At 35.0% G+C, this 21,768-nt stretch overlaps 2 protein-coding genes and 2 long non-coding RNA genes across 4 annotated transcripts; 1 reads left to right on the top strand and 3 right to left on the bottom strand.

Moving 5' to 3' along the window:
- The first annotated feature begins 1,568 nt into the window (after nucleotides 1-1,568).
- LOC124456638 lies at nucleotides 1,569-3,826 on the top strand. Its single transcript, XR_006952359.1, has 4 exons — nucleotides 1,569-1,663; nucleotides 2,603-2,746; nucleotides 3,290-3,355; nucleotides 3,782-3,826. It is a non-coding gene; the product is annotated as an uncharacterized LOC124456638 (long non-coding RNA).
- Nucleotides 3,827-5,763: 1,937 nt separating this feature from the next.
- Nucleotides 5,764-7,006, bottom strand: LOC124456636. The gene is made up of 3 exons (XM_047007031.1): nucleotides 6,754-7,006; nucleotides 6,432-6,658; nucleotides 5,764-6,226 (listed from the first exon to the last, which is right to left on the bottom strand). Exons 1-3 carry the CDS (start codon nucleotides 6,819-6,821, stop codon nucleotides 5,859-5,861), a joined length of 663 nt encoding a protein of 220 aa, XP_046862987.1. The 5' UTR covers nucleotides 6,822-7,006; the 3' UTR covers nucleotides 5,764-5,858.
- Nucleotides 7,007-9,281: 2,275 nt separating this feature from the next.
- On the bottom strand, nucleotides 9,282-14,749 carry LOC124456634. Its single transcript, XM_047007029.1, has 15 exons — nucleotides 14,140-14,749; nucleotides 13,710-13,821; nucleotides 13,330-13,550; nucleotides 13,006-13,055; nucleotides 12,624-12,705; nucleotides 11,637-11,785; nucleotides 11,320-11,434; nucleotides 11,158-11,241; nucleotides 10,563-10,743; nucleotides 10,369-10,458; nucleotides 10,165-10,236; nucleotides 10,013-10,082; nucleotides 9,823-9,909; nucleotides 9,560-9,652; nucleotides 9,282-9,449 (listed from the first exon to the last, which is right to left on the bottom strand). The coding sequence occupies exons 1-15, from the start codon at nucleotides 14,302-14,304 to the stop codon at nucleotides 9,377-9,379; spliced, it is 1,644 nt and encodes a 547-aa protein (XP_046862985.1). The 5' UTR covers nucleotides 14,305-14,749; the 3' UTR covers nucleotides 9,282-9,376.
- A 2,932-nt stretch (nucleotides 14,750-17,681) lies between these two features.
- Nucleotides 17,682-18,400, bottom strand: LOC124456640. The gene is made up of 2 exons (XR_006952361.1): nucleotides 17,861-18,400; nucleotides 17,682-17,765 (listed from the first exon to the last, which is right to left on the bottom strand). It is a non-coding gene; the product is annotated as an uncharacterized LOC124456640 (long non-coding RNA).
- Nucleotides 18,401-21,768: the final 3,368 nt, after the last annotated feature.

The raw sequence follows: 21,768 nt of genomic DNA, 5'->3' as shown, positions 1-21,768 counted from the left end.
GTGTATTGTATTGTTGTTTTGACTGCTCACCAGCCAATGACGTCACTACCGCTCGAGATAATTTTATCAAAATTTTATCCAAGATGGCGCATTTTATAAAACTTTTGCTGCAAGTTTCTCAGCAACAAAATATTTTTGAGAAAAATTTTTTCTATTTTAGTTGTTAGACATCACAAAGGTTCAAAAATATGCCATAAAAATTTTCGTTGCCAATGTCCTTTAAAGCGTATTTTACGGGTTTTTTTTGCTGTAATGGATGACATACACGAAAATCAACCGGGTGAAGTTCTGCCCTATCAATATGAACCTGAAGTGAAGGCCGAAACTAGTGAAGAAAGCGGTTCCGAACAGGAGAGTGAGCAGAGCGACTTGTCCTCGTCGGAGGATGAAATACATGCTGAATTTGAGAAAGCAAATGCTTAGCGCCTACGAACTCTTAGTTGGTGTACACCCGTTTCGCTCATTCTAAATGGGTATTACTCAGAGTTCTAAATTTTAGAATGCGGAAGATAGCCAATTTAGATTGCTTTCTGTGCTATCTAATAATGGATGCGGTGTGATGTTGTTGTACACTATTCTACACATAAGGATAATAATATCTGTGATCGTCGCCATTTTTGTTTCCAAACATACACTAATAATCTATACCAAAGATTATTTAAAAATACAATGAACAACAGACCTGAAAAGTATAACAAACTTTCAAGAGAGCAAATTAATGCTCCTAATTACTATTTTGAGAATGGCATAAAATCTACTCTGTGCTTTGAGCTGATAAAAACAGCCGCCGAAGAAACGTCGTTGTCTGTGGACAAGGTCAAGGTGAGAACGATCTCTTCTTTAGTCGTCCACCGTCTTTTAAATTTTTTTCTGTATACAGTAAACCAACTACAAAACCAGCGCCATCAAATCAAAGCCATACGTATCTCAATAACATCCCTAAATTTGTATTTCTACTCCACAGTAATTTGTATGAAGTTCTACTTTAAACTTTCCTTTTTCAAAAAGCACACTCTTATAATGTATTGTGATATACAATGGACATTCTTTATGTACAGAGTTATAGGCTGTGAAACACAGTAAGTGGTGAAGCTTTATTGTAACACTTGATGTTATAATGTCAGTAAAAATTTCACAAAATTTGTTTGATACTGCATGTTTTGAAATTATTCAAAAGCTTCTTCACTACTGACATTATGCTTTTTTCAGAAATGGATTGGCAACAAAGTTGCTTCTGTCAAAAGAAAATGTCAATCTAATAATTGAGTCACCCTACCCTCATGTAATCCACCAAAGTCCCAAACCACCACCCAGATTACGGGGTCAAGCGGATATAATCTATTTTGCTCCGAATTTTTTAAATCAGGTGAATGAAATATTAAATCACTTTAGTATAATCAATTAGGGTTTAAGGAATGTTACCCATCAAGAATTCACTATGATGAAAGCCTTGACAAATTTATCCATTATTGCAGATGAAGTAAAGGGTTGTCTCACCTGAGTGAAAAAATAAATTGGCTTCTGTCAAATGGATTGGTTTAGGAGAATCGAGCAAAATAAATACATACAGAAAGCTAATTACATGAAAAACAACCCAGTGACATTAGATGATGCTCAAAGAACAAAATTGGTTGATCAGCATATGAAACTTTTAGCTGAGGAGGTAACAGTCGTTTTAATAATTTAATTTTGCAATGAATAGCAGAGGTAGCATTAAGTAATTAGAATAAATTAGAATAGGCTATTGATTGGGGAGACTTTAGTCTCTGGAAATGTACATAATTCATGGTATTCTGATAAAGGAAGTTTATATTGCCTTAACATTGGATGCATTTCTAATAGTGTTATGTTGAGTAAAACTCTTTGTTTTGAGCATGTATTTTTTGTGCAAACATGGTTGCAGTGATTACCAGATAGAAAGTTATTTCTTATTGCAAACTTGTTTTCTTTTGGCATGAAATTTGACTTGAACGTCATCTGGCATGAAAATCTTTTTTGTATTCTGGTTGTGTGGAATGTATCAGTTGAACTGTTTCATAAGACTATGAAAGAATTAATAAAGAAATGATTTAATAATAATAAACTATATTTAATGGTAGTATGAAGATTAAAGTTTGTGTGAAATTGAAAATTTATACAGTTACTCAATGCTGTGAAAAGTGATTGTAAAATTCTTTTGATTCCAAGAAGATTAATCACTGAAGAGATGATTGTTGTTGCTATTGTTTCTGATATTTTATGACAATATTTATACTTCACTGTCTTAATCACAGATGTAATGCAGACATATATGTCATATAATTTGGGATATGTAGAATAGTGTTTTGACAACAAAAGATTCTGTTTAATTCTCCATCAATAATGATGATCATTACAATAGCATTGATGGTATAGCATTACATTTGTAGAAATAATAATTATCATAGCAATACCAACAACAACAGAAACTATGTATAGTAAATAAAAAATAGTGGCAATAATAATAAAAACAAATGTCATCTCATGCCATTTGTTAAAGTCCATATTGTTGCAAACTATACATAGCTTTTTGCAGTACTTATGCCTAATGTAACCATTATCAGTTATTTTACTTTCCTTTTAGTTCAGTTACTTGGAGTATCTTGGTTGCCAGGCCAGCTGCTTACTGGTGAATGGAAAAAAGAACTTTATGTCCTTGGTTCATCAGGAGGAAAAAGATTTGTTCACAATGAACCAGCAGTTTTGTGCAAGTTTCAAGCAATGTTTGGTAAAGAGTAAAAATTTTGCAAAGATCACAAATTTAATAGGCATAAAGTTTAACTTCTATTGATATGTCAGCACCAGTTTCATGGATACCAGTTACTGGATGGTAGTCAAGTACATACATATGACTAAGTTTCAGAGCTTTACTATAATGTCATGTTACGTATGGTTGCAAAATGTTCATCCCATCTCAAAATAGCATATTTCTAACGGTAAATATTAAAGTATTTTTGGCATCCGATTAAGTGGTGTATGTATATAATATCATGAAACCATTTGCTACACTGTGCTTCACGCCTTTTGGCAATCACCAGGTGAATGACAGTTTAGTTGATGCTTTATTTTACTTTTATGAATTTATATTTTGCTCAATCTATAAAGATATTGAGCACACTTTTATAACGAAAATTCACAAACTATAATTTTATATTGACAAGCCTGCTTCGTTATTTCTCGCTAAAAAGAGTGAAAAATCACGAAGCAAGCTTTTTGGGATAAAATTGTAGTTTGTATAGCTAAAAAAAAATTTGTATGCTATATTTGGTAGATGTAGACCGAGAAAAACAGAAATGGACTCATGAGGATGTAAGAATGCTCTATAACAAGAAGTATAGTAAGTTAATTTTTTATTTATTCTTGTACGCAGGTCTTCACCATTGAGAGTGACGTGATCATACAGGTGTAATTTTAACCACCACAGGCCTGGATAAAGTATTTCACTCTATGGCTGCAAGTTTAAAAAAAATCTTTTTTGAATAAACTTTTCATTAAATACTTTTTAAAACAGTATAATGTTGTTAATAACAGTTATGTACAAAGGTTGCCTGTATATTCCTGAATGGTAGTGTTTACCTTACAGTGATAGTTTAATTTTACCTTTTGATACACCTGCATAAAGAAATCTTCTCTGTTTTTTAATAAAAGTATATGGAAGATACAAAATTTTTCCTGTGAGTAATTTTGTAAAATTACCCTTTTACAGTCATGTTGTTAAGTCATTATGTTTGTTAGTTCTTGTCAGTGAGCATTTTTCTTAAAGGTGAAGCAAAAAGTGTGACTGGTTCTCGCGTTCCATATCTTTCTGTTCGTTTTCATGTAGAAGGACTACCAGATAACATTCGCCTAAAGAAGCCACGACAATATGGCACAATGGAAATACAGAAAATCATGGACTGCCAGGACAGTATTTCCTTCATTCTTGAAATGTCAGAAGATGCACCTTTGCAAGATTTTGGTGAAGACTGCAAGGAATTGCTTAGTAATGTATTAGGAAAATGTGACTTTAAAGTATCAAAAGAAGATGTGGAGGTATTGGATGTTAATGAGACACATAGCATTTCTGAAATCAAAGAAATAATATCAACACACTGGAAAGTGTTATGTCCAGAAGCTTTGACAGAGTTAAAAAAATTGAATGCATACGTGTCTCAGGCAAATCATTTCGTTTTGCCTGTGTACTGTGCTGATGAGGAAAGTCAGTTCTGGCTTTTTTCATTTACGGGATCTCTACAAGCTCTGCACCAGATAAGCGCAAGAGGTAAATTGACAGGATGTTGGCTAAATCATGAGTCAGGCAATGCTTTCCATCTTATTAAAAAAAAACAATCTTTGGAAAAATATTATTAAGGACAATGGCAATGTAATTTTTGAGACTCATAGGTTTACTGATTATACCCAAACCTTCATATTGAACAAGGCCTTTGAAAGGAAAGTTACTCAAATTTTATCAAAACAGGGATACATATAGTTTTCAATTTCACACCAATGAAATTGTTTACAATGGTAACAGGTAGCACTGCAATATGTGCATTGAAATCAACTCAGTTTTCAGTTTTAGTTGGATTGTAAATAAGCCAGTTTTAGTTGGACTGAACATGTTTTTTTAAAAGGTAATATTCTACTATTCACATATAAGCCATGCAGAATGTCTAATTCTATAATTAAAATTTCGAAGATTAAAGCCCAAAGGTAAAAACTACATTATATAGAAAAATTATTTTTTTTTGAGGTTCTACCTTTCACCTACACAAAGACATGCACAATTCAATGGATGGGCAAATAAGATATCATATTTGTAGAAATAACTGTAATAATTGAGATACTTATGCATCAGTAAAAAATATTTATGTTTGTGCAATATGTTTTAAACGTCTTGCTATTGACAATGCATTGCAACCAGAAGAAATAGCTTTGGACAATTGAGTTAATTTGTCTTGCTGGCGTAATGCACATGTTTCTTTTATTGCAGGGAGAGTAGTTACTTTATGTAGCAAGATGCCAAAGTCTAAGCAGTCTTGTTGACTTAAGTTGTTGTCAATGTCAATACTTCCACATAAAGCTTTGACTTCATTAAGATTCAGAAATACTGAATGTTTTAAGCAGTGCGGTGTTTTTAAATTAAATGAGATATGATCTTCGCACGTAGCTGGACAATTTAAGCAATCGTCTCAGGACCTGAAAAAATCAGGTGACTCAACGGGATTCGAACCCATGACCTCTGCGGTGCCGGTGCAGTGCTCTGTTTTTTTAAATTAAAACACCGCACTGCTTAAAACATTCATATGACATTCATTTCACGAGAAAACATGATGACCTGCTCACCCTGTGACTTCATAGCTCAGTGGTCAGAACACTGCACCGCAGAGGTCATGGGTTCGAATCCCGTTGATCACCTGATTTTTTCAGGTCCTGAGACGATTGCTTAAATTGTCCAGCTAAGTGCGAAGATCATATCTCATTTAATTTAAAAACACCGCACTGCTTAAAACATTCATATGACATTCATTTCACGAGAAAACATAGCCCAACAATATTGACCTGCTCACCACTGTGTGACTTCATAGCTCAGTGGTCAGAGCACTGCACCGGCACCGCAGAGGTCATGGGTTCGAATCCCGTTGAGTCACCTGATTTTTTCAGGTCCTGAGACGATTGCTTAAATTGTCCAGCTAAGTGCGAAGATCATATCTCATTTAATTCAGAATTACTGGCACCCAAACTTTTTTCTTTTCTTTTTGTTTCACAACAATAATGTTTTGAACTCCAAGACCTCCATGAGCAAATCCACAAGAATGCAACAACTCTATGCCTTCCCATATCTTAATTAATAAAGATATTCACTCGGCAAAAGTGATTCCATGAGTATAGCACAATCCTTCCAAGGACATGTAGACTCCAGTTCCTACATGACCATAAAATTTTGTTATTAAAATGAATGGCTTTTCATCCCGACAAATACCAATTAAGATTGGAAAACATGGATGAGATGGTAAGCTAAGAATAGTTCTTGCTTCATCAATGACATCAAACTCAGATTTCCTCACTGCAACTGCCATTCCTCTAAACCAACATAACTCCATGCTATCAAAATTCCCATTTGGGAATGAATATGTAGGCTTCTTTGATGAGGAACGTAGCAATTCCGACCGATTGATACTCATGCAATCAGGTAATCCACATAGCATTTTATTCTCAGTTGAGCAATCTATGAAATGAGACAAGAAAATAAAGTTTGCTCCATGTCCAAGGTAGTTCTTCTCAAGATGGAAAATCATTCCCCACCACCAAAAAAAGGTTCTCAATATTATATACAATTAACACCAAAATTAAGCCCTTCCTCAAATTATTCTTATCGTGTGCCTCTGAAATTTATGTTAATTAGGGACTGCGCTAGCTATTTTAAACCATACCATTTTCCGTATGACATTGGTTAACATTTTCAATGGCGTCGATGTGGCTAATGCCAGAATAAAAGTAGACATGATTGCTATGAATTCGCTTCACCGTAGGAAAACACTTTCGTACAATGAACCCACACTCTCGAACAGATATACTCTTATATTTATTTCTCAACACTTTTAGAACATCTGAGCATTTTACGCGACATAAGGAATCTTGATGAAACAGAGTTGACAACCTATAATAAAGTCATATATAACGATTAAGGACACAAGCGACTGCGTTCACGGATCACCGGTTGACAAAAAACACCACAAGTGGAGACATTCTCACCAATTTGCACGAGCTTCTCGAAAGTGAGACGGTTTATGTTTTCTTCTTGATGCATCTTTTTTCGGCATTGCTTCAACTCAAATGACATAAATGGGCTTTAATATGGACGGGCAGTACAGTTTATAAGAGTATGCAACATATGTGAGTAATGTCCATTGTCCATATATAAAATAAAAACAATAGTACCCGCTCGGTGATTGGTCTATAGCCGTGTGTGCATTAACCTGTGCAAACCGACTTCAACTCAACCAATCAAATCAATCTATTAACCAAAAAATTTGCATATCGATGTAAATTTATCTGTTTCGAATTATTGTTTCGTATCATTGTATACAAGAGGTAAAACTGTTTTCGTGTTTGCACCATTGCACTGGCTTATGCAAACCTTGAAGCCGTTTGTGGGAACTCGAGCAGATGCAATCGTGCAACCAAGACCTTCGGTCTCCTGCTTGCACTGATCTGCTCTCAAGTTTTCCCAAAGGTCTCATTGGTTTGCATAAGGCAAATTGTATTTCTCAGATGATATATGGGCATATGTGACGAAAAGATCTAATAAATGCCTATATTAAATTAACACCTTATACATATTAAACGCCCCTCCTTGCAACGCTACTTACTAATAAAGTCCCGTCCTCGATAGACACCCACCACCTTCACAACATTACCTTTATGATATATTAATTATAGTGGGTTCACAATTTGGCTTATAAGAAGTTTAGTTTGTCTTAGTTTTGTTTTATTTGTTCACACAAACAACTAATATACACGTCTCTCTTTTCATTTCGCTGCACCACAACATCTAGAATTGATTAAACGCCCTGGCCGTTGATAAATTCATTTACGGTACCAACGAACACTCAAAATAAAGCAACATATATATCATAAATGAATTCCACTTTTAACATTTCGAAATTCGAATTCCGCTGCGTCGACATTTTCACTTTACGGTGCTTTTTGTGAAATAAACAGCACCGCATAATCCAATATCATCGAGCATATGTGATTGATACACAAAAGTATGCAGTAGCCAGTAGCAATGTTTTGTTACAGCAAATAGTTGACAGTTGTGGCTTTAAACTTTTTTAACAAATTATGTTTCAAATAAAATATTGATTTTTTTAGTTAGTACAACGACCCTTATAGCATGGACCTTATTAGTAGCAGAGTATATAGCATCTTATAATAAAAACAACCCCAAAAATTCCGATCACGTTCTTTTCTTAACATCAGAATGTTACTTTAGAATGTGATTGTAGGGAGGGTTGGTATTGCGTAGGGAGTATTTGAAGCTCACGGCAAGAATGCGTGATAGTAATACGTGCAATGATTACCGTAGGCGTGCAACGTGACAAGAGTGTTCGATCTGTAAAATGGCCTACGTGTTCTGTGAAATGGCAACAGTGCTCAGTAACGCAGATTAATAATTTTGAGTTTTATATTATTTCAATCCAAACACGTATTCGGATTCATTTCTCATTTACCTTTTACAGCGGCAGTGCCATCAAGGGTGCCGAACCAGACCGCACTCTCTCGTCAGCATCGTTTCGTTAGCTTGAACATCGGTAAAGTTAGTCATCTGTTTGGAGTTAATCTCGAGCAAAATATGAAACATGGGAAGGCTTGTAACGTTAAAAGACAAATTGGATGATTTAGACGGACAAATCATGAAATTCGGTGTTTTCAAAAACTCGCCCCAGACCCCGTTGATCAACTGACAAAGCTTTGGATACGTCTCGGCTATTTTATATATGATATGAATGCTCACAATTTTAGATGAATTGGGTTGGGCAGACAGAGCTAATTGGTTGGGATATATGTCGCATATAAACTATTACTTGTAAGACATTGATAAATAATAAAGAACATAGTTCTCTCACAATTCAACGACAGGTCAAAACTTCCGGTGTTGTACAGAAGAAGAGAAAATGACTGTGCACTAACATGACGTCACAAAACCACAAATGTTTGCGTGATATCAGTTATACTAGATACGTGAACAACTAAATTACATAATAAGTACATAAAAAGTAGCTATTAGTTTACGAATAGTAGCTATGTCGTCTATTCTATGTCACTGTCCACTTCTGAGAGCTCTTCGATGTTTTCATCTTCAGTATCGGATTCCTCATACGTTGAGCTTTCAGATTCATTGGGAATGTTGACATCATTGGTTAAGTTGACAATCTCAGCCTGGAGAAGAAAAGTTTCTCCAAGTGGAAGCTCAAAACTTTTCTTCAAGCTGAACAACTCATTCCGCAATTTGGTTTTAAATCTTATCAGTTCATGCTTTGAACCAAGCATGAATTCATCGCTGCTCAAATCACCAAGATCAGCAAGTGCTTCATCAATTTTTGAGCTAAGATTGGTGTAATACAATAGAAGCCTTTCTCTTTCCAAGTTTAAAAGTTTCTCTTTCTCGTCACATCGTTTTAGGATTAAGTACATTTCAATAGCCTTCCTCTTTGTGTATACTGGGACCGAGGCTTCCCCTAGAATGTCATCCTCACCATACTCAATTCGCTCATAAAGGTCTGATGTAGGATCTTTCGCTTTGTCAAATGTCAGACGATCGGGTAAACTGTTTATAAAATCACGAAGAGAATCAATGGCAGCATTGTGTTTCTCAATTGTTAATTTCATCTTGTTCGTGATCTTGGTGATTTGCCTGGACAAGCGAGTGGCAATTTTCTGACCATCTAAACAAGTAAAAGGAATACAAGATTAACATTTACAAGAACAACAAAAGACAGATATGGTAACATAGTTTAGGTTACAAGTATTCGAAATTTACAGTGCATTACAGTACCTGCATACTTCTTTTTCAATGTTATTAAGAAATGCCTTTCTATGGAAAGTCCATGTAAAGCTCCGATAGTATCTTTTCGTTTTCTTTGTATGACTTGCAATGCAACGACGTCAAAATTAGGATGACCAGGTTTTCATCTTTCTTTTACAGAATGCTTTTGTTCAATATCTTTTAAAATCTTTCGAAACCTGTTTACATAAATTTTGCGCGTATGTAAAAAAAAACTTTAAAGCAAAATATTGCTTTCACACATTTATACATACTGGTATAGTTTTTTCGACATCTGATGAATTGAGTAATCTTCAGATGTTATCTCCTGGTTTTCATCAAAACATCCGAATAATGTAGCACTAAGAATTTAATAATTCACCAATTAGGCTCAAAAGAAATATTAAAACGTCTATAGGCATATATTATAGAGAAACAGCCAGTTTAGTACATTAAAAAACCTACCTTAGTTGTTTAAAATGCAGTAGCTTTTGAACGTACGTCACTTTCCAGTTTTCCGTGATTTCTTTATGTTCTGTATTTAAAAAGTATGTCGTTATATCCTACAGACTGAATTGTTAAGAATGAAACTATTTGCCATGAATAACATTATATACCTGGGTAGACTCTTGACATAATTTCCTTCTCTCTGGCCTCCCACTGACAAACAATTTCAGGATCGTACGTCACTAACAAACAAAATAAATTCGTATTTCCTTGGATGCAAATTGAATTGAGAGTTTGGTTAGGCAAAAAGAAATCTTAAATACTTTTCGGCCACAGAAAACATAAGAAATTTCTAACCTACCAGAACTACTTACCAGGTAGTTCGCTAAATAAATCCTTCATTTCTTGTTGCGTTTTAATTTTAAGTTGTAAACATTTTTTAAGCTTCGACGTTAACGATTTTCCTGAAACAAATCATATACAAAAAATTAAAACAATTAAGGGGCAACAAACAAATAAAAACATTTTCATTGTGTCAACGCATAAAGCAATGACAATATTCAAGCACCTGCATTGCTAAAATTTCTTCGAGATAAGTGAAGAAGAGCGTCTGTCAAAAGATCTACTCTTCTACTGGCAGACATCTCCTTAGTAATGGCTGAGAACCCACGAAGGTAAGCCCAGAGCCTTTCAATAGCCTCACCATCTGTAAGACCAAAACCATCGAGCCTTCTAGGACTGAACTTGACCTGTTTTTTTGAAGACATTAAAAAATAATATTTTACCTACGGGGGCTTTTTATCAAGGAAGAAACCAGAGCAGAAAAGATTGTCTTTCTTCAATCGCTACATCATTACCCAGGGATGTACTTTTCTGGAGGGAGGGTGCTCTAGTTTGGATAAGATTCTAGTGGCTGCTTGTTGCCGTAATATGCAAGACATTTTTCGTTAAATTTTGTTACTTATATACAATGATTGGAGATTTTGAAATTGTGCTCCATAAACCCCAATTACGATCGCTTGATGGTTTGATATACATAAATTTCTTAGGGAAAATGCCACTCCTCATCCATCTCCACTAATCAAGGTTGGAGGCACATTCCTCCGCTATCCCGCCTCTTAATCCATCCTTGTCATTACCAGGTACAAAGCTTTATTCATTACCTGGCATGAAGCCTTGTGTCCATAACAATGAAATATCGGCACCGAAATTGACACTTTTGACAAAATGTCATGCCTCTTGTTTGCCTAGAACGGTACCAATTTATTCAAAGTTTAGTTGGTGAATGAACTTGTCCCACATCATACATGCCAACATTAAAATACCTTTAAATGTGATGATAATACACATCCAATATCATACATTATTTTTAAATCAACACCAGGACTTTGGTCAGCATCTTTTAAAATGCTTTGGATTAGGAACAGCGAATACGATATTCTGAATATTAATAATAAGACACTAAATATTATTAAAGGGTAATAATAGATCTCGTTAGCACAGAATCGTTTTGTCCTTTGTCCCTTTATTTCAAAATTGACACAGGAAAAGAAATTATAACTCGACGATTTGTTCTCCATACCACCTCATCAAAGATCAACAATATTGATAATTATGTGCAAACCAAGGCTAAGACACTAACCTTTCCCCATATTTAGTGCTGAAAAATCGTCCAGGGTGTGAATGCCGACTGCAACAACTACCAAACACTCCTTTTTCATCAAACAGTTGATTTTTTCCTTTGGAGTGAAGTGCTTCTGTAAATTCTCCTGCCTTAAATATCTGACAACTCTAAAATAAGTTGGAGCACATTACAGATTAGCGCATACATAACAATTGTTTTATTACTATAAAAATAAACATGGCAGTTTACACAATCAAGTCATAGACCATGCATAGACATGATAAATTAAAGGAAAAGAAAAAAATTGGCTGTTTGTAATTTTGATTTTAAATCCACGTAGCTACTTACGTATGTATGAGGGCTCATGGACCTGCATGAAGCATAGAACCACTTTTCTCAGGGGCGAAGCCTGCCCAATCTTTTACTCTTACAATGCAAATTTGTCAGCAAAATTGCTAATAATTTCTTTAGAAAATCAAATCCATTCATTGTTTTTCCAATGATTGAATACAAAAATATTTGCAATGTAAAAGTAAAAAAGTGCTGGCTTTGCCATTGCTTTTCATTGGACTACATATAAAGTTTGTTTTCAAACTATTCCCTCCCCTTCACAGAATACTTTTGAATAGGCTACAAAGTCCTTCATCATGCAATAATTACCTCTCCTACTTTGTTATTAGACTTGCTATAATGATCAACAAAATCATCTACTTCATCCTGATCAGCAAACTTAAGGCAGCCATGGTTTGGGACGGCAAAACTATTCCCTGCCAACTTTTGCGAGAGTTAGACCAAAGCAAGCATCCATGGAATGAATGGCCACACTTAACTCACCAGTCTAAAGCAAACAAAGCTCTTTAATAAAATGAAACGAATTTTATGGTAAACATGTAACACTTCATATTTCACAACAACTTTAAATGTTCTGATAATATATGTGACAAAAACATATAATTTAAAATAGTTCACAAAGCAAATAGTAGAAAAAAGAAATCAAATACTGACTTGTGGGCAAAGAGGGCAATTTCTATAATCAATCAGGTCTTTCTGTATGAACTTTAATGATCTGACTTGGTGTTTGAAATATCTGACAAAAAAATCAAATTCTTAAATGATATAATATATACAGTCAAACCTCTTGTATCAAATGACCCTGTACTAAGCAGATACTGTGTAAAATCCAAAACTTAATCTCATATAGCTAATAATAATGGAAGTATAATGATGAAACCTCAATCAAGCTGACACTTTCATTAAGCTGACACTAGTCTGTTGTCCAATGGTGTGTACTTAAAACAGGTTAGACTGTACTACTCTACACATATAATCTAACTATTAGGTCTACAATAACTGTAAATAGACTTTTGTTTTATAACATATAACATACCTGTATTCATCGAATGATCCATTGTTTAACACATTATATATGTTTTTGACCTTAACAAGAATAAAATGAACACCTAGTAAACTTGTGCATTTGTTTCAAAAATAAAATAAGGTTGAATACACAAAGTCATAACAGCAAAGGAAACTTCATGTACAATTTGAATGTGCTCTTACCTTATTTGAGGCAAATACACATTATTTATGTTGTTTGTAAATAACAGTGATTCAATAAAAATTTTTTGCAAAGTACAACCCATCTATTTCCACTATTTGATGGGTAGACTATCATATGGGTGCACAATTCAGGTTTATGAGAAATACATACCAGTCTAGGTAGCATTTCAGGATATTCAACTTCAACAGTGCTGCAAAATTTGTGCAAGGATACATGGCTCTCGAGCAAGAATTTTTCAGCAAAATCCATGAAGTCAAAGTGAAATGCAATTTTGGGTTTAGAAGATGAGCCTGGCCACAGCTGGAGTTTAATTAGTTTTTCAGCATCCTTAATACACTGACAGAATTCAACAATTTTTAAATGCTGCCGACCTAAATTTTGTATAAGATTAAACATTGGATTAATTGATATGCAAATAATTAACATAGAAATTATTGGCCTGAATGAAGCTAATGCTTAACAGTATTACTAACATATACACATTTACATGTAGTCAAAGTCAAAATACTGTCATTGTTGCCATACTGTACCTTTTCCATCCACACATATTATAGTACGTGATTCTGTTGAAGAGCAGTTAGCATGTTGACTGTCACATAATATACCACCAATAAGTAATGGAACAAACATTTCAAAATCAGTCTAAAGTGTAGTTATTTCAGCATCAGAACATGTATACATTACATAAGGCACCATGCACAGCATATAGCAGCATATCCTTCTTGAAAATGATTGATAGTTTTAACAAAATACTACAGATTAAGTTACTTTAGAGTTACGACATGGTTGTAAAAAATTGCCAGCATTTGATGAATACTAGAGCTTAACAAGCCAAATTCCAAATGTAAAAAGCAAAAATATTTCATCTGACGAATTGACTTTTGGAAATAATCACCTAGAATTGCCTTCTAATAGACAGGCTGGCAGGCAAATTTTATACTCAGAAAGAATTAAACTTACCTTCCATACTTCAACCAAATGGAAAACATTCCTCGTTCGATGAAGGGATTCCGCACACTCAAAACAGTAGAACTGTCCGTGACCGCAATCACGACATCTAATTTCTGCTTTCTTTGCTGGTATCCCATCTTCTAAACATTTTACGCAGAGTTGTCCTGGTAACATGGCACAATTTTCGATGTACGACTTTATTAATTATCTTGCAAACACTTCCAGGATTCGCTTTCATTCACTCTCCTCCTTTCATATCGAGATCCAGTTCCACGTAAATTATTTGTACCTTCGTTAAGGTTTTCTTGAAAGCCTTTAAATGCATCGATCGTGCGAATGGGAAGAACAACATTAGGAAGAACAACATTAGGAGAGAGAGAAATATTTTTCCTACTAAGTTTCCCAGCCGCAGAGTATGTCTTCACAGTCAAAGAGTATGGTTTTACCCTGCGATTGCCGCTCCTACTAAGCGCCATCTTTTCTGTCTGTCTCACACTGTCCAGAGATATTGAGGTCAGGAGAGACAAACATAGCCTTTAGATAGCACAGAAAGCAATCTAAATTGGCTATCTTCCGCATTCTAAAATTTAGAACTCTGAGTAATACCCATTTAGAATGAGCGAAACGGGTGTGGTGTAAGTGTGGACATTGTACTTTGTCGAAAAAGGCAATCGAGTGTTTTTGTTGCCTCGAAAAAGCGCTTGAATACGATGAGTATGAGGCTTTGCTAGGCCAAACAGAAACTCAAGGAGTAAATTGCTTGACAACACACCAAGAATTTAGGGACAATATGCTCTCAGAAAGTGTGTTAAAGATAGACGTGTGTCGGCATCTTGAAGAAAACTGGCCCCTGTCTGATGAGGATCTAGAGAGAATACACAAGCTGTATCGATTAGTTGCCTATGAAAGATGTTCTAGGTGGATTTTTCAAATTTTGGGGAAGAAACATCGAAGACCATTTCCTGCTTGTGTTTATACGAAAACGCTTCGCGTCACCAGACGGACTTCATACACATTTTAAATACGCATGTTATCACGAAAGACCGTAAATTTAGTCTTAGACAGACGCTCTTTGATGTTCTTTGTTATGATCTGCAATAGCGATGCCATATCATTGTCAAAGGATTGTCACTAACTGCGCAAAAGCAAAATGCATGAGTGATCCACCCAAAACTTGTATTCATTCATAAGTTATAAAGTTAATAGAAAAGTGTACTTGTACATTGTGCACGCAAACACGCGCGTAAAACATTACGGATAAACGAAACTCTACAGTCAAGAACAAAACATAGCGGCTTAGAGCTTATCACCTATATAAAACTACATAATTTTTCAAAGACTCTTATGTATACAAATAATAAATTAAACGTATAACTCATTTGTTGGTCACAGGTTTGTAATATGGGAAAATGAAATATTTCTGTTGCACGAAATGTTCACTGTATCAAACGCGCTTGTTGTTGTCTGGGCTTACACTTGGTTTGTCGGCAAAACCTAGTTGTAAGATCTGCTAAAATAAACGTTTCTACGTCTTATAACGACTAAATATTGGAAAAGTATATAAGCGTGATAAACTACACAACTTTTGTTAATCTTAACAACCGCCGACTGTTGTTTTTGTTTTAAAATTCCAGTGAACAAATGTGCTATATATTATTATAATACTATTATTTTATATTGTGTCATTCAGTGGATACCAGCCAATGACGTCAGTAATGTTTCCGGCATATTTTAACATAAGGCTTTTTTTTCAAAATGGCGGATAAGGATTCAACTTTATGTCAAATTTTCTCAACAGCAAAATTCAAAAGAGACACGAAAACACGAAATTAAGTATTCCATAGCTATCTATGATAAACGTATGAAAAAAAAATTTTCGTTGCCAATGTCCTTTAAGCTTTTCTAGTCTCAACACCTCACCCTAACAATACATCACAGCTACCAGTAATCAAACTATGTAAATAGCTCTATATATATCTATATTCTTGTTAACTTCCTAATTAGTTATATGTTTGTAAATGATGATCGTCCAGGTTAATAAAGTCCTGAGAAGGACTGTTTTTGTTGTTGTTGAATGACGTTTCGACGACCTTAGCGGTAGTCATCTTCAGAGTGAAATGAGGAGTAAACGTCAGGTTAGCCGTATTTGTTATCTGGTTCTTACGTCATTGTATTGTGTGTACTGGAAATGTGTATTGTCATTGTGAATTAGTGTGAAGTGAAATATTTTATTTTTAGTTGTGATGTGTGATTTAGGTGTGATGTGCGAGATAATGCAAAATCTATTCAAGCAGTAGAAAAGTTAATTTTATTCAATTTATTATTAAGTTACCCTAAAATATAATTGTACTTCAGTAGCACCTAAATTGAACGACGAGCAATATAGTTAATGATGAGAAATTGAGTTTTACAAGGAAATGCATGATGTTATCGTACGTCCTAAGTGCGGCCATTTTAAATATTTAATGTGGTCAGATTTTGTTTCTGTATGTTTTAAATAGAATGTTGCTTTGGAAAATACATTCCTCACTTGCAGAGAGCTTTTGATCAAGCAAACGAAAAACTTACAGAAGTCTTTCAACAAACCATCGATTAATGCACGTGAATACTTTCAGATATGACTTTCTGAAGAGACGATATTTCTTAACATCTCAAAACTAGCAGCTCCCTTTAAAGTGGTACTATGACGAAAATTTTGCCTCTCGTTTTTTTTCATAGATTAATAGTGTATGTAAAAAAATCTCTTCTGGCGAAATTTTAGCGCAATGTATTTCATGCTGCTCGAGTTACGTAGCGATAAAACTTGAACTTTAAGAGCCGCTATTAAAATGCGCCATATTTGAATTTTCAAGTAGGAAGGTGCTTGTGACGTCATAGTCTTAACTCGCGGCTGTTTACAATATAACACTATATACAAATAGAGATTTAAAAGGTTGTATAACTCAATTTTTTTAACATGCCTTCAACACGCTGTGTCGTGCAAGATTGCAGTAACAAGTCTGATAGAATTACAGGCATTTCATTACATAAAAGCCAAAACGACGAGTCTTTGAGAAGAATTTGAGTTAAATTTGTTCAGACGAAGCGCGCAAACTTTAATCCGAGTTCGCGCGAAATTCGATTTATGATTTGTTCGAATCACTTCTCGGATGATTGTTTTGAGCGTTTATTCCATTTGGGTGGTATGACTAGACGGCTCAAACCTGGTGCCGTACCTACTATTTGGAAGAAATCACAAACACCAACAACGTCAAGAGAGCGGCGTCAGGTTAGCACAAGTTGCAATTATTATATACTTACACATATTGCAGATGATAAATTTTCACAATTTGAGAACCAATAATACATCCAGGCAAACTTTCAATTTATAATATACATTTATACTAAGGTTTTAAAGGAAATACAAAATGAAGTGTCTGTATCATGCGATGACCTTTGGTCTTTAAACCTAACGAAGCTGCTTGAAGAACAAATTCGTTCAGGCAAACTTCGTTAAAGCCAGGGTGATCCAAATGCATTTCCTTTCATCGATTTCGAACTGATACATTTTACCACGGCATTGCTCTATTTCCATGCAGCATCGGCACTCTTGAGGGTTGACAACAAGATCCAACGAACAATGGCCACATTCACACCTTTAATATTGGCCAAATTGTATGTTTCCATAAAGTTATCATAGCTAACGGCAGACGATTCAGATCAAAGTAAAACACTAAGAATGACATCTTACCATGAAGTAACATCAACACGGGCATCAAAACGATCTTGCAGCATGTCTTCAACCCGCCGTTCTTCTGCGACTGCAGCTTCGTACTCAGCAATTTCATCGGGCGAAGCAAGCGGTTCAATACTATCGGCAAATGGCAAAATTTCCGAATTAGATTCGTCCGAATTTGCCGTCATGAATTCCGATGAAGAAATCGATGCGTTTGTCTCAATCGAAGACTCAGAAAGCGAGCTAGATCTCGATGAATTTGACATTTTTTTGCTCTATTTATGTATTACTTTGTATACTTTCCAATGTGCGCTTCTTGCTGTGTTAAGACTATGACGTCACAGACCTTTGCTGATTGCAAATATTCAAAATGGCCGATTTTAATGGCGGACATGAAAATTAGACATTTCAAATGTTCATAACTCCCTCGTTATACTATTATTTTTGCTTAAATTTTACGAAAGCAATAATTGATATGTGTTTAAACTATTGAATGCTAAAATCGATGATTTTTTAACGTTCAGTTTTCGTCATAGTACCACTTTAAGGCAACCACTATTCTAGAATTCTAAAATCAACTCCTCCGCCCTATTGTAAACTCAACTCCAAATCGAATTGACGATATGACGTCAAATAATTTCCGCTGACGCATCTGTGCCCACGCTGCCAAACCTCAAAACAGCTCAAGTAGCGCACTTGAAGACGCGATTTTGTCAAAAATAAAATAACTAATGTAAAAATTTCAAAATATAGTAGCCTTTGCATAAAAATGGAACTTTTAAGACCAACATTATGTGAGGGTGGAGTTTGCCTTAAGGCAACCACTACTCTAGAATTCTAAATTAACCACACCCGCCCTCTTGAGACGGACTCTATGCATATTTTTTTTAAAAGTACTACAAAAAAAGAGCACACTCGAACTAATATCAAACTGGGCAAAACATTGATCACAACTAAACGCTTATATACTTTACTTTGCTCTATCCTTAAAATAACAATGAGAGATGCTGCGATTTTTGCTGTCGTGATTTGTCTATTTGGCATCGTTGGAAATACTCTTGTGATCATTTCAATTTTAAAACGGAAGTTTCTGTTCACGAAGAACTACTACGTTGTTGTTTTCCATCTTGCGATATGTGACATGCTGGCATTGCTATGTTTATTTTTCATTCAGTTAGACAGTGTCCCAATTTTGCTAAACTGCTCATATCTTAGTGGCATAGATACTGTGTTTCAAATAAGCGGAGTTTCTATGATGTTGATCATTTCAGTTCTACGTTATCGCGCGACAGTTCATCCATTGAAAATTTCCTTCAGTCGAGGAAAGATAAAAATTGTTTGTTGTTTAGCGTACATCATTGGTTTGGTTACGACAGTTGTAATGACAATTCAAGAGTGCATCGTGGATCCTCAAGGTCGTTATTACATTTACGAATGGTGTACATTTTTCGTTTGTTTTTACATTATCCCAATAATATTCATGACTGTCACTTACTCCATAATCGCTCAAGCATTGATCAAGCAAAGAAAAGCACTAAGAACATTCTCAAATCCAACACGACCTAATCTACAATCCTCAGGAAACTCTAGTCCTCAAAGATATACTAGGAATAGTAAAACATTTCTAATTTGCGTTTGCACAGTCCTTTGTTTTGCAGTGGGTCATGTTTGTTTTTTGGTTGTAAATGCGCGTAGCATAGATATTCCTCTTTCATCAAATTCTTCCACCAATCTATACTTTGCTTTTGCTGTCCGTATTTTTGGCTCACACGCGTTAAATCCTCTTATCTATGGAATATTGGATAGAGAAATGCTGTATTTGTGGAAATGCTGCTCTAAAATAAGACCAGTCTAAGTGAATTGAGACTATAACGCGAAAAACTAGTCATCCAACGGAATGCTTCATTTTGTAGGTTAAAAATTGTCATGTAGTTACTAGCTAAATAGTTTAGCTCGGAATTGTTTTATAACATTTTTTCGTCATTTTTTACAATCTCCAAACAAACTTCACTATTTCTGTGTCTATAGCAGCTCAATTATATCCGCCAAACATTTTCTCATTGCAGTTTATCGACCATCTATATTGGAATAATTTAGCTTAGTATAATCTAAATTAAGAGTCAAAGATCGCTTTTCTTCGTTTGTGATGCAGCGATATGCCAGCATTAACTTTCATTCGTTGTAAAATTTACTTTGTGATTAAACTTACGGAAATAGAATAAGTTTCGTTGATGTTTGGTTACGTTGTAACGACGTACAATATGTGGGTACATAAAGCAGTACAAAAGCATCTACTTAGATCATAGGAAATGAATGTGCAATTAAAGCTCATGCACTTAACATTAGTTTTATAGAACCTCATTAACTCTCAAGGGCAACAAAAAACTGTTCGAGTCATCGGGGGTTCAAGTTCTCGAGGATATTGTTAAATTTCGTATATTAGGTGAACATGCGAAAGCATTTGCAGTTTCGCTGTTCATGTGCAATTGTGAGCTATACAAAACATTATGCAGATATTCCAAGTGTGGTTAAATCCTTAAAAACCAGTACTATATATGATTCATGAATACGAACTGCATAAGCTAGATCAATAGCATGAAACTTGTCAGGCAAATTTTTCATATAGATTGGATATATCAATGATAATGGGGGTAGGGAGAGTCCTCCATCTTTATCGCACTTCTCAATATTTTTCAAGGTGGGGGATTGCTCGCACTGTATCGCACTGAAAGAAAAGCAGAGTCTGTTGCACTTTATGGCACTGTCAATGTTTCTTTTCACGGAGAGGGGGATTACTTTATTCCTTTCGGCAACACAACATAAGGATTTTGTTACCGAGCGAAATCTTTATGGCATTGCCGTTTAGATGACGCTGTTTCCTAAATATAGAAATTTTTCACCGCGAAAAACCAAAAAATCATATGAGTCAGAACTCATCCTTACCTTCACCTTTCTATACACTACTATTGATCACGCTCTTGGTCACGTGGTGTAATATCCTGCTGGAAATTGCCTCGTGTTATAGGACAGGTAGACACTTGATACTGTTTTGAACTAGTGAAAAAATGACGAAGAAAAAAATCAAACTCTAGATAAGATTGCCAGCACTACCATTGCTTCTCCCTAATACCAAAGTTTTTGCTCAATTTTTTTTGGCAATTAATTGTTATTTTGATATGCCAACGTAGGGGAAAGATAAAAACGCTGAACAACCAATTGTTGTCGTGAAAGACGGCTCATTTACAGTATATTAGAATGTGCAACGGAAAACGATATTCTAATGCCATGTTTGTTGTTCAATATTGTATTTGTAAAAAATAACAAAAATGTTTCCATGGTGACTGCGCCTTATGCTATTCCACTCTGTTTAATTCCCAGTTGCTTCTATTTCCAAAAAAGGAAAGGTCTTTGGCACCGAGGTTGACAACATGTATTTTGCGCTGTGACAAAAAGCAAACCTTGGGAGAAGAGCGATTGAATTACCACAACCATTATCATGCATATTTAATTCACGACCGATATGCTTGTCGGACAGGCATTCGTAAAATGTACTGAGAGAAATTAATCCGTCAATCTAAAAAATCGGATGGAAATAGAACTTGCTCAATTTTTACCCGACATGATCAAAGGAGGCCGACTAGTCAAATTACATAAATTTGAAAAAGACTTGGAAACAAGAACAAAAATACGAAAAATACATCGATAAATGTACTGGATGGCGAAAATGCCTGCTCACACGACTTTAAATATTTAAACGAATGTAAATATCAAAAAAATTATCGGATCGTCTGAGCAAGCAACCAAATGTCGAAACGGAAACCATCAGACCTTTGATCATTGATCATTCATACAGATCAGCTTTAACTTCATGTAATTGAAATATTTTTATTTCTAGTGGTCGAATTGACCTTATCGTTAAATTA

Source organism: Xenia sp. Carnegie-2017, unplaced genomic scaffold (assembly GCF_021976095.1).
Source record: "Xenia sp. Carnegie-2017 unplaced genomic scaffold, XeniaSp_v1 HiC_scaffold_58, whole genome shotgun sequence".
NCBI lineage: Eukaryota > Metazoa > Cnidaria > Anthozoa > Malacalcyonacea > Xeniidae > Xenia > Xenia sp. Carnegie-2017.
The sequence above is the reverse complement of the archived record's forward strand: the minus strand, read 5'-3'. Positions and strand labels throughout refer to the sequence as shown.

Bases quoted from the DNA above. Each gene is read 5' to 3' on its own strand.
- LOC124456634 (XM_047007029.1), bottom strand. From the start codon at position 14,304: ATGTTACCAGGACAACTCTGCGTAAAATGTTTAGAAGATGGGATACCA. The intron at 13,551-13,709 runs GTACAGTATGGC...TACAAAATTTAG, and splicing joins AATATGTGTGGATGGAAAAG to GTCGGCAGCATTTAAAAATT. The intron at 13,056-13,329 runs GTATGTATTTCT...ATTCTTGTTAAG, and splicing joins CTGAAATGCTACCTAGACTG to GTCAAAAACATATATAATGT.
- LOC124456636 (XM_047007031.1), bottom strand. From the start codon at position 6,821: ATGCCGAAAAAAGATGCATCAAGAAGAAAACATAAACCGTCTCACTTT. The intron at 6,659-6,753 runs GTGAGAATGTCT...ACTTTATTATAG, and splicing joins CGAGAAGCTCGTGCAAATTG to GTTGTCAACTCTGTTTCATC. The intron at 6,227-6,431 runs GTATGGTTTAAA...CTCATTTCATAG, and splicing joins CCAATGTCATACGGAAAATG to ATTGCTCAACTGAGAATAAA.